The sequence below is a fragment of the Myxine glutinosa genome, chromosome 14, assembly GCF_964187855.1.
Source record: "Myxine glutinosa chromosome 14, kmMyxGlut1.1, whole genome shotgun sequence".
Taxonomy (NCBI): domain Eukaryota; kingdom Metazoa; phylum Chordata; class Myxini; order Myxiniformes; family Myxinidae; genus Myxine; species Myxine glutinosa.
The window spans coordinates 37,985,983-37,998,812 of NC_136274.1; the positions used below are offsets into that span (position 1 = coordinate 37,985,983).

General features: G+C 50.4%; 1 protein-coding gene across 1 annotated transcript in view; it reads right to left on the reverse strand.

Moving 5' to 3' along the window:
- The window catches only part of LOC137439638 (guanylate cyclase soluble subunit beta-1), a 64,644-nt gene extending 64,333 nt beyond the window's left edge, over positions 1–311 (reverse strand). The window contains exon 1 of the mRNA XM_068135587.2: positions 158–311. Within this exon, the coding sequence (XP_067991688.2) occupies positions 158–160 (3 nt within the window). The 5' untranslated portion in view covers positions 161–311. The remainder of the gene's footprint in view (positions 1–157) is intronic.
- Positions 312–12,830: the final 12,519 nt, after the last annotated feature.

Consider the following 12,830-nt stretch of genomic DNA (forward strand, 5'->3'; position numbering starts at 1 on the left):
GCGAAAAACAAATACATATAAATATAATAAGGAGGGGTCAATTTGATCGATGTCAGAAATCAAATAAATTACCATGACAGGTTCACGTACGTGAGGTAATTGTTAAATAGCAAAAAATTGGAGTCACTAATAGTAATAAATCAAACATCGGACTTACCATGGTGGGAATAAAAGATCATGTGTTGTTCACAGTGGGAGAAATTATTTGGCGATTATACTTAAAACCTGAATATCACGTCAGGTAATAAAATCGAGCCCGAGCGACGAATCGTCAACACGACCGCTCGTGACGTTACGTTACGTCATGACGTAACGACGGTCCGAAATTTTGTGTTTGCTCGGATAAGATTGATTGTCTAAATGCAGCCCGAAAGTTGTTTACACCACAAATCTGCCGACTATCAAGCAAAACGTATATCGCAACCGCACGGGGTTAAGATGTTCCGCACTGAGAACTTTAAGTGGATTGAAGTCGATACCAACTTCCTGTTTAATAACCGAGTAGTCTTTTATTTATACACCGCCGAAAGAGTTACAGCATCATGTATACTGTACATGTTATTTATTGCATAATTAGAGAGCGAAACGAGGGAAGCACACCTTAAACAGAGGAAATAAGTGCGGCTAGAAATCAAACTACAACTGCCATAGTTTATTACACTCGTATTCTCCGTATGTAGTTTTCGAGCTAAAGACAGAATGAGTAGATCAAGACTGACGTTTAACAAAATAAAGCAAACACTACTGCCCAAGATGTTAGATGAAAGTTTGAGTTTTCACTAATGTGCAAAATAAAGAGATACTTCTGGAAAACGTACAGAGGTTTAACACAGTACTGTCCGTGAATTGAGTTCGATATCAGTTTACATCGCTTTCAAGGATCAATTTATTTGTTTCAAAATGTCAAATGTGGTTTTTGTTTCTTTCAAAGGTCACATTAACAAAATCTAGAATAATTTCAACATAATTCCAATGAACTTTTGGTTCTAACTCATCTTGAAAAGTAAGTTCACCCCCACAAAAAAAATATTCTGTGGCGGACACGAAAGCTCACTGGCGTGAGGGCATCATTCCACGCACCAAGTGGGCGGCGGCCACGCCCGAGGGGTAGGCGTGGCCGCGGGATATACACCGCGCGCGCAGCCCGGAGCGCGCCAGTGCTACAGTGAGCTCTTTTAATAAAGACTCTTAAACTCACCGCGTTGTCCGCTTCCTTCTTGTTGTGCAAGCAAGCGCGCGTAGCACCACGCTTCATTTGGTGACCCTCCGACGTTCTGGTCAGCCGTCGCTGACCACCCAAATACGCCATCGCAATGGCAAACAACGCGGTCCAAATGAAACTCCCCGAGTTCTGGGAGACGCAAGCCGAAGTCTGGTTCCTGCAGGCAGAAGCCCAGTTCCGACTTCGAGGCATCACGGTGGACGAGACCAGGTACTGCCACGTGGTCGCTTCCCTCGGGCCCGGCACGGCCGGCCGCGTCGTGTCGGTCCTGAGGAACCCACCGGCCGACGGCAGGTACGAGGCGATCAAGCGTCTCCTCCTTGCCACGTTCGGCCTCACGGTGGACGCACGGGCCGACCGCCTCCTGGACCTCCCCGAGCTCGGTGACACGCGACCGTCGGTCCACATGGACCATATGCTGTCGTTGTTGGGCGACGAAACCCTGAACGCTCTTTTCCGGGCGTTATTTCGACGCCAGCTGCCGGCACGAGTCCGCCTCGCGTTGGCCGGTTCTGTGACAACGGAACCCCGAGCTCTCGCTGCCGAAGCCGACAGGTTCTTCGCGGCTTTGGACGCGCAGGCAAGTTTTGGCGCGGCCGCCGCGCATCCTGAGGCTGACCCTGATGCTGATGCACCACATCTCGGGGATCCCGAGGCTGATGCACGCTGCGTGGCCGCCGCCACGCCACACCCACCGCCACCGCGAAAACCGCGGCCTGCGCCTTCGCCGCAAACCTGGTGCCATTTCCACGCCAGGTTTGGCCACAAGGCGAGGAATTGTTGCCCGCCGTGCTCCTTCGGCAAGTCGGGAAACTACAAAGCCGGCGCTCGGTAGCGGCCCTGAGCGTCGGCCATTCCGGCAGCCTTCTTTTTATAACGGACACCTTGTCCGGGCGCCGTTTCCTATGCGATACGGGGGCACAGGTGAGCGTTATCCCTGCCTCTACGTCCGACAAGCACACCGCGGGCCGGGGCCCCACGTTGCTTGCCGCGAACGGAACACCCATACGCACATTCGGGAAGCGCTGCCTCTCCCTGCGGTTCGGAAGGCAACGCTTCGAGTGGACGTTCGTAACCGCGTGTCCGGCACTGCTCGGTGCGGACTTCCTCTGTGCACACGGGTTTTTTTTTTTTTTTTTTTTTTTTGTATACAAGATCGAGGCTCGTGAAAGAGCGAACATTAATCACACAGAAAGACAAACAGACACATAAAACAAATAACATCGGGAGCGGTAGACAAGATGGGGAGAGAGGGGGAAGGACACAAACACAACATTTGAGAGCAGGGACCGAGAGACATGGAGACATCGAGAGATCTGTGGGAGGGAGAGGGCTTTGGGGGGGAGGCATGTGAAGGGGGAGGGGGGGGGGTGGGAGAGGTATAAACATATGGACACTGCCAGGATTTCCAGGAAAGAAGTTGGAATTTCAAACAAGGTGGATCTGGGGTGAATTAGTGGGGGTAGAAAAGATCAAGGTTATGGATGGGGGAAGATAAGAGATGGTGGTGAACAGCTGTTTTAAAGACCTGGAGGGAGGAGAGGGATTGAAGGGAGTGTGGGAGTTTGTTCCACAGGCGGGAGAAAAGAGGAATGAAAGAGTGAAGGTGAGCAGAGAGCCGAGATTTCGGCAGTTTAACCATCAGAGGGTTGCTGGCAGATCTTGTGCGACCTGTAGGAATATTTGGGGGACAGAGCACAGAGAGAGCTGGGGGAGCAAGGCCGGAGAGGAGTCGGTAGAAGACAGAAAGACCACCTACCTGCTTGCGGTGAGTGAGTGAAAGGCCCTCAGAGATAGGTTGTTGGTAGATGTGAAGAACAGATGTCTCGTCCAGGCTGAAACGTTCAGCTCGCTTGCCTGCGCGCTGAGCAGCTCGTTGAGCGGCTCACTGAGCGGCTCGCCAAGCGGCTTGCTGAGCGGTTCGGTCCCGGTGAGGTTAGTTTGTACACTTCCGGCAGCGTACGACTTCACCCGCCTCCTCGCCAGCTTCCCGGCCCTTACGCGGCCCACCTTCTCGGCGGGGGCCGTCAAGCACGGGGTGGAACACCACATCCCCACCGCCAGGCCACCGGTCGCCAGAGGGCGCTTCGGCTGGGTCTTCCGTTTGCCCCACAAACTGGCCCTCCAGGTGCGCGGGAATTCTGGGGGGGCGCATGTGGCGGACACGAAAGCTCACTGGCGTGAGGGCATCATTCCACGCACCAAGTGGGCGGCGGCCACGCCCCAGGGGTAGGCGTGGCCGCGGGATATACACCGGGCGCGTAGCCCGGAGCGCGCCAGTGCTACAGTGAGCTCTTTTAATAAAGACTCTTAAACTCACCGCGTTGTCCGCTTCCTTCTTGTTGTGCAAGCAAGCGCGCGTAGCACCGCGCTTCAATTCCATATTAAATGCCAAGTCTGTATGTATGTATGTATGTATATGTATATATATATTGTTACATATTTATGTGAATTACTATTCAGATCTTTGCTTATCAATGTGTAGTCGATTAAGGGTTGTTGTGGTTGGAGGGTCAGGAGCCCTTCTGGAAAAAGAGACCGGAAACGGAAGGAGAAAGACACGAGGTCCGGAGAAGCGACGAGGATTCATCTTCTTCCTCGCCCCGCTCCGACGAAAGGTGGGATCGACCTTGCGCCGCGTGGAAAAGCGGCGTTCCGAAGCCCGTCCGGCGAGAGGAGTTACCGGGACGTGTACCTACCCGGTGGAGACGTCAAGTTGACGTGGGGCCGTGCATCGACCCCGCGTCTGGCACCGTTCGCGGCACTGTCTAAAAAGACGCGTACGGGTCGCACGTTGGGGCCTAACACGCCTTGCAAGCGGCGTGGGGCTTTTGGCTTGCTTTACCGTACCCACTTCGCGTGGCCACGAGGGGCTGCAGCCGCGGTGCCTGGTACGATACCTGCCCGGTGGAAACACGTCCACCCGGGGTTCGTTCAACCGCCCGAGTGCGGCGACGCCGACCATCATCTTGGTCAGGAGGGGCCCAGAGACATTGTGCGGGACAGAGACCAGAAGGGGGTCGTGAGTACCAACGAGGACACACATATATAAGATGGCCATCTTAATCATATAGGGAATTGATTGTGGATTGGGAATTGTTGATGGTTGTTTGTTATTGATTGCTCGGGGAATATATCCTGGATGGTATCCTGGAAAGTGTATGATATCCTTACCCTTGAAATATATCATTGAACATCAGTTGTCTCTTGGGTGGAATTCATAGGGATTGCGTTGCGAAAGCGCATATATATATACTACTTTCTGGCGAAGTTCCTCTCACGGTCCGGGGGGTCACCGAGACCAGGTAGTCACCGAGGGGACCACGTAACAGAATTGGGGGCTCGTCCAAATTACGATTCGCAATTGGGTCTACGTCCGGGATCTAAAAGTGTATTTGTATAAAATAATAAAATAATATTTTTATTAATTAAAATTTATTAATTAAGTATTAATTGGTAAATTTTTGGGGAAATTGGGGTAAAGTCTTGGGTGAAGGTTAACAGGTGTTAACGATAGTCACCATGGCGTTTGTGGCACAGAACTTTGCGGTAACACCGAGTGAGGCACAGTTCCGAGCGTTACTAAAGTCGGACCTCTTGAAATTGGCCAAACATTTTAACTTGGATGTCCGAACTAATTTGAGGAAGGCAGAGTTGCAGGCCACGGTGATACAATCTATGGTGGGATTAGGAACATGGGACGAGTTAGCCTGGGAGTGGCTACCCGAAGAACCAGAAGACGTGGAGCTCCGGAAACTGGAGTTGCAATTACGGAGCCAGGAACGGATCAAAGAAGAAGAAAGGAAAGCAGAAAAGGAAAGAGCAGAAGAAGAAAGGAAAGCAGAAAAGGAAAGAGCAGAAGAAGAAAGGAAAGCAGAAAAGGAAAGAGCAGAAGAAGAAAGGAAAGCAGAAAAGGAAAGATCAGAAGAGGAAAGGAAAGCAGAAGCGAGGAGAGAAGAGAAACAAGCAGAGGAAAGGAGAGTGGAACGAGAACTCCAGGAAAGGTTAGAAGGGAGAAAAGCAGAGGAGAGGAGAGCTGCAAGGGACCTCGAAGCAGAGGAGAGAAAAGCGGAAAGGGAATTAAAGGAACGTGACATGGAGCTTCAGCAAGAAATCAAATTCAAGGAGCTGGAGTTAATGAGAGAACGGGGAGAGGCACCACCCTTGCTGACGGGGTCGACACCTAACCAGAAAACCTGGGATGTGGGCAGACATGTGAGGCTGGTTCCACCGTTCAGTGAAAAGGAAGTCGCGAAATTTTTTCCACACTTTGAGAAAGTGGCTCGACAATTAAATTGGCCGGAGGAGGCCTGGACCATACTCGTGCAAAGTGTGCTGGTGGGGAAAGCTCAGGAAATTTATTCGGCGCTACCAATGGACCAATGTGCAGATTATGAGGTACTGAAGAAGCACATCCTCAAAGCCTATGAGTTGGTTCCGGAAGCTTACAGGCAAAAATTCAGGAATGCCAGGAAGAGGGAGAGTGAGACCCATGTGGAGTTTGCCAGAGTGAAAGAAAACATGTTTGATCGGTGGTGTGAGTCAAAAGGAGTCGGGAAAGACTTCGAAACATTGCGTGACTTGATCCTGGTGGAGGAATTTCAGCAGTGTGTCCACGAGGACATCAAAGTGTACCTGCAGGAAAAGAAAGTACCAAAGTTGTGGGACGCAGCCACCATGGCAGATGATTTATGCCTTAACCCACCGGATAGGGGTCCACGAACCTAACTCCTCGCCTAGATCTCCGCAGGGGAGGTGGGGAACAGCAGGTGCGGAGAACGACAATACATGGCGGCGGCCTCGAGAGGATTATGGGGACAACGCGGATACCCCACCTGTTCGAAGTCAGAGGGCTGCGGGCCCAAGACAAACTTATTTTTCAGGGGGCCCGAGGCAGACCACGAGTTTTTCCTCTGGGCCTACTTGCGCGTTTTGCAAGAAACCTGGACACTTGATGTCCAGTTGTTACCTCATGAAAAGGGACAACCCAGAGCGGAGTCCGACTATTACAACTCCGAATGCGATGGCTAGCGTAAGAAATCGCCATCAAAAGGGTTACCAACCATTTATTTCAGAGGGGTTTGTGTCACTGGATGGAGCCTCGACTAACCGGAGACCGGTTAGGGTATTGAGGGACACAGGAGCACATCAATCGTTAATGCTTGAAGGCATTTTGCCATGGTCCAAGGAGACGGCAACGGGGGATAGTGTTCGTTTACAGGGGATCGGGGGCGGTGTTAGTGCTCCACTTCATGTCATCCATTTGGAGTCCGATTTGGTGTCAGGACCGGTCACCGTCGGTTTACAAGCCACGCTTCCTGTAGAGGGTGTATCTGTGGTTATCGGGAATGATTTGGCCGGGGGTCAAGTTTATGGTAACCCGAGGGTTGGTAAAGAGCCCAGCAGGGAAAATAAAACCACACCAGCTCGGGATGGCGACCAAAATACCAAGTTATTTGTAGGGGGACTGAACTTCAAAACAGAGGAAGAAGTTCTGACCTCTGTCTTCAACAGATATGGGCCGCTGGTGGAAGTGCGGTTGGTAAGAGACAGGGAAACGCAACAGTCAAGAGGGTTCGGCTTTGTCACGTTTGCAAGCACAAAAGACGCCCGAGAGGCAGAGAAGAATTGGAATGGCAAGGATTTTGAGGGTCGGACCATAACAGTAGGGAAGGCATTTCGTAGGCGTCGAGAGGTCTACAGGAGAGGACGACTGGGCGGTAGTTTTGGTGGTGGCCGCAATCAATATTATTATGGAGGCTCCCTGAGTTACGGCAGCTCCCGAAGGAAGGATTGTCAAAGTAGTGGCCGAGAAGGAGACCGCTATTCATGGGACTACAGTGACAAGCGGTCCCACCATAATTATTAGGGAAGTTCTGAAAAGTTGAAGCACTGAATGCGGCGGAGCCGCCGAGCCAAGATTCCTACACGGATTAACCGTGAACGCCACGTTCCTAAAGGCGTCCAGGTAGTGAACTTTCATGCACGGACTAACCGTGAACTCCACGTTCCTCAAGGCGTCCATGTAGAGAACTTTCCTGCACGGACTAACCGTGAACTCCACGTTCCTAAAGGCATCCATGTAGTGAATACTCGGCTTGGCCTCCCGGAAAAAGTGTTATCGAGTTGCTTAACTTTGGATCTTTGATCCACCCCTTAACCTTCATTCACAAGAAACTGACAGTCAAAGTCAGAGGGTCATGAGATGGAGTTTGGCTTGGCAGGAGTCCAACGGGAAATTGAACATGTAAAGGGCAGGGACAATGGCGTTGCTGGTGCTTTGTCCAGAGTGAACTACCTTGGAAAATCTCTGGGGGTTTTGTGAAATATTGTTGCTTTATTTTTGAGTTGTGGTAATTGTTGCCCAGGGGAACTGATGATTTGGGGGTTGAGTTATCTGGTTTGTTTATCCACGTTGGCCGGCAACGAAAGTTTTCGCTGGGGTCAAACTTTCTTTCTTGAAGGGGGGGAGTGTTACATATTTATGTGAATTACTATTCGGATCTTTGCTTATCAATGTGTAGTCGATTAAGGGTTGTTGTGGTTGGAGGGTCAGGAGCCCTTCTGGAAAAAGAGACCGGAAACGGAAGGAGAAAGACACGAGGTCCGGAGAAGCGACGAGGATTCATCTTCTTCCTCGCCCCGCTCCGACGAAAGGTGGGATCGACCTTGCGCCGCGTGGAAAAGCGGCGTTCCGAAGCCCGTCCGGCGAGAGGAGTTACCGGGACGTGTACCTACCCGGTGGAGACGTCAAGTTGACGTGGGGCCGTGCATCGACCCCGCGTCTGGCACCGTTCGCGGCACCGTCTAAAAAGACGCGTACGGGTCGCACGTTGGGGCCTAACACGCCTTGCAAGCGGCGTGGGGCTTTTGGCTTGCTTTACCGTACCCACTTCGCGTGGCCACGAGGGGCTGCAGCCGCGGTGCCTGGTACGATACCTGCCCGGTGGAAACACGTCCACCCGGGGTTCGTTCAACCGCCCGAGTGCGGCGACGCCGACCATCATCTTGGTCAGGAGGGGCCCAGAGACATTGTGCGGGACAGAGACCAGAAGGGGGTCGTGAGTACCAACGAGGACACACATATATAAGATGGCCATCTTAATCATATAGGGAATTGATTGTGGATTGGGAATTGTTGATGGTTGTTTGTTATTGATTGCTCGGGGAATATATCCTGGATGGTATCCTGGAAAGTGTATGATATCCTTACCCTTGAAATATATCATTGAACATCAGTTGTCTCTTGGGTGGAATTCATAGGGATTGCGTTGCGAAAGCGCATATATATATACTACTTTCTGGCGAAGTTCCTCTCACGGTCCGGGGGGTCACCGAGACCAGGTAGTCACCGAGGGGACCACGTAACAGAATATATATATATATATATATATATATATATATATATATATATATATATATATATATATATATATATATATATATATATATATATATATATATATATATACACTAGCAGAAGTACCCGGCATTGCCGGGCGGGGGAGGGGAGGGGAACGGGGGAGGATGGGCAGGGGGGAGGGGGAAGGGAAGGGGGAAGGGGAGGGGGGAGGGGGGGGAGTGGTGGGGGGAAGGGGAGGGAAGTGGAGGGGGGAAGGGGAAAGGGGAGGGGGAAAGGGGAGGGGGAGGGGGAGGGGGAGGGGAGAAAGGGGGGGGGAGGGGGGAAGGGGAGGGGGAGGGGAGGGGGAGGAGGGAATGGGAGGGGGGTAGGGTGGAGGGGGGAGGGGAAGGGGGGAGGGGGAGGGGGAAGGTAAGGGGAGGGGGAAGGGGAGGGCCAGTCAACAATGACGTTGCAGTTCTCATGGTAGGAGAGCAGCACAACAATCGCGACATCGTCCTGCATCTTCGCAACAACAGCACGAAGCGGATTTTGGAGACTCACTGATCCTGTGATGCCCTCCAGTACCTGCGTTGCTGGGCCGGGGAAGGGAGACCCGTACATCCCCAACCCCTACATTCGCCCTCTCGACTCAAGCTCACTCGGACAAAAGCCTCGCACAAATTACACCGTGAAGGCCCAATGGCCATGTCTATGCCACAAATCAAGTACGTGAGCGAGTCTGGCGCACTGAATTGAAAATATATAGAATGCTCATACTCCGTGAAAAGTGTAGCCGCCGTGTCGCCATCATGGTTAGCACGACTCGACCAACTCGCTTCGCGGATCTCGTTTGTTTTGAACGTGTCCCAGATTTTAAAAGCAAGACATTCTGTTGAAATGCCATTTTGTGCGGCAATAAACGGCTCCAATCGGTTAAGGAAGGGTTGTGGAAAGACGTTTCACAGCTGTTGCAAAGACGTTTAATTCATATCGCACAAAATCGACAAAAATCGACACAAAACACGATCGCACAAAAGGTGAAAAAACGCAATCGCTTTTCGCTCTGAATTACGTGCAAACGCATGACGGAATTTACCATCGCCCAGCATTGAGTGCCAACCAAGATGGCGCCCGGTAGCTGCATCTCCACCTATGTGGTGTGAATGGCATGGTCATTCGATATATTTTCCGTTCAGTGGTCTGGCAGCGAGGATGGAACATCACGTGATCGCTCTGAGCGAATCAGCGAGCTGCTCTGGCACAGGCTGAGATTCCGTGTGTAATGTTCCTCGCTGAAATGCGCTGAGGTAAATATGAATAAAAAATATGGATCTTGCCAAATATTTTTAGGTAGGCCATGTCCTTCCCAGGCTCAATGGCCATGTCTACGCCAAATATCAAGCACGTGAGCCTCTCCGTTTAGGAGTCTATTGGTAACATACACACACACACACACACACACACACACACACACAAGGCAGGGGGAGGCAAACTCACAGGAAGGAAAACTGGAAATTTGGAAGGAGGGGGGAAGTTTAACGGGTGAAGAAAAAGATCATGGTTTTGGATGGGGGGGGGGGGGGGGTGGGGGGAGGGGTGAAGACTTGGTGGAAAGATTTGGATTGAAGAGAATGTGGAAGTTGGTTTCACAGGCGGAGAAAAAAAAAAAACGAATTAATGCACGTGAACAGTGATCCTGGATTTTTGGAGTTTCACTAGGAGGGGCAAGAGGGTTTGACCAGGGCAAACTCCAGATAAAACAAGCATTCTGAGTATTCCGCTGCAGTACATGTCCCCTACCGGCAGTCTGTCGTCCGGAAAACTGTTGGGGAAATTACCAAAGTTCAAAGTGCCATAACTTTGTCAAAAATGATCAAAACGTCGTGAAGTTCGAACTTGATCTGTAACTTATCATGAGGAAACCATGTACCAAGTTTGAAATCATTAGCATTAAGAGTTTAGAAAGAAAGTCCAGAAAACTGTTCTTTGCGTGACTGACAGACGGAGGGACGGCGTGCAAACCTATAGTCCCCTCCGGTGTACACCGGTAGGGGACTAACAAGAAAAAGAGCAATCAGAGATTGCAAACCCTTGCCAAGATGTATTTTCAGTGGTTTTTAAGGCTTTTGTGTTAAAACAAATATGGCGGCCGAACCACGTGACCGATGACGTCATCATTATGGTTTTTTTTTTCTCCGCCAATTTATTCCTAGATTATGCTCAAGAAATTTCATCTTGATCGGATGACGTTTTGTACTTGTCAAATTATGACGTCATAATGGAGGCACCTATGACATCATCATTCACAGATGTTATTCCCCATGGAGAGTTCTTTACAATGAGCCATGTCTCTATTTTTTATATTCAGTGCTTTCGGAGATATAGAGGTGCAAAATTTTTCGGTTTTTGCAAGACGGCGGCTGAACTACGTGACCTATGACGTCATAATTATCATTAAAAAAATTATACAGGTGGAGCTGCACCTATGGTGAAAATTTCCTGTCAATCGGACCAACAGTTGCAGAGAAAATCATATTTATTCTATGCGGATAAACAGACAAACATACAAAGACAAACGGACTCATATATGCAATACCCTCTCCTCAGGCGAGGGTAACGAGAATGACATTCGGTGGAGTGCATACCTCTGCCAGGCTGAACAGTTTACGTTTGCATCCCACTGGTAGGCCGGATCCGGATCTGACATGAACCAAAATCTAATCGGCTTATTCTTGCCACTTACCTAACTCATCCACAAAGTTTTGTCACAAGTCATCCACAACTTCTTCTTTTTTTCTTTTTTTTTGTATACAGAATCGAGGCTCGTGAAAGAGCGAACATTTATTTCACAAACAAATCAAACAGACAAACAAAATATATAAAAAGAGGGAGCGGAAGACAAGATGGGGAGAGAAGGGGAAGCACACAAACACAACATTTGAGAGCAGGGAGATGTGTGGGAGGGAGAGGGCTTGGGGGGAGGAGATGTGGGAAGGGGGGGGGGGGGGGTGGAAGAAGTATAAAACACAAGGACACCAAGGACTTCCAGGACAGAAGTTGGTATTTCAAAAAAGTGGATTTGGGGTGAAATTAGCAGGGGTAGAAAAGATCAAGGTTTTGGATGGGGGAAGATAAGAGATGGTGGTGAACAGCTGTTTTAAAGACCTGGAGGGTGGAGTGGGATTGAAGAGAGTGAGGGAGTTTGTTCCAGAGGCGGGAGAAAAGAGGCATGAAGGAGTGAAGGTGAGCAGAGAGTCTTGATTTTGGCAGTTTAACCATAAGAGGGTTGCAAGCAGATCTTGTGCGACCTGTAGGAATATTTGGGGGACAGAGCCCAGAGAGGGCTGGGGGGGGGCAAGGCCAGAGAGGAGTCGGTAGAAGACGGAAAGACCACCAACCTGCCTGCGGTGAGTAAGTGAAAGGCCCTTGGAGTTGGCTTCATCGCGGGAGATTCCAATGATTCTGAACGCTTCGGTTCCAACAGCGTGGAGACGAGCTAGGTGTGAGGCAAGAGCACCAGCCCAGAGGGGAGAGCAGTATTCCATTGAGCTGCGGATGAAAGCCTTGTATGTGGTGAGGAGCTCAGGTGTGCCAAGGAAGGACTTCGCACGACGGAGGATGCCCAGTCGGCGACTGGCTTTGGAGGCCAGATTTGAAATGTGGTTTTCCCAGGAAAGATCATGGCAGATAGTGAGACCCAAAAGCTTGAGTGACAGAACTTCTTGGAGATGATTATTCAGAAAGTGGATGGGAGGGTTGTCCAGTCGGTCTTTTCAGAGAGACATCGTAAGAGTGTGAGATTTGTCAGGATTGAAAGACATGTTCCACTTGTTTGCCCAGTCTGTGATTTTGTCCAGGTCTGCAGAGAGTGAGGAGGCTGCAGACTGCCGATCTGAGGGATGAGGAATGGAGCGACAGAGTGGAGTCATCAGCAAAGAGATAGAGAGGATTTTCCAAGAGAGTCAGAGAGATCATTGATGAAGACTAGAAAAAGCACAGGGCCCAGAACACTGCCTTGGGGAACTCCAGCCTGAACAGGAAGAGGAGATGACAGAAACCCATTCAGGGCCACACGTTGACTACGACTAGAGAGGAAGTCCGCCAGCCATGCGTGGAGATTTCCATGGATACCAAAAGAGGAGAGTTTGGTGAGCAGAGCGGGGTGCCAGACCGTATCGAAGGCACGTGATATGTCAAGGGAGACAGCTCTAATTTCCTGTTTGGCATTGAGGACCTCCATCCATTATTGAGAAAGCAGAAGCAGCA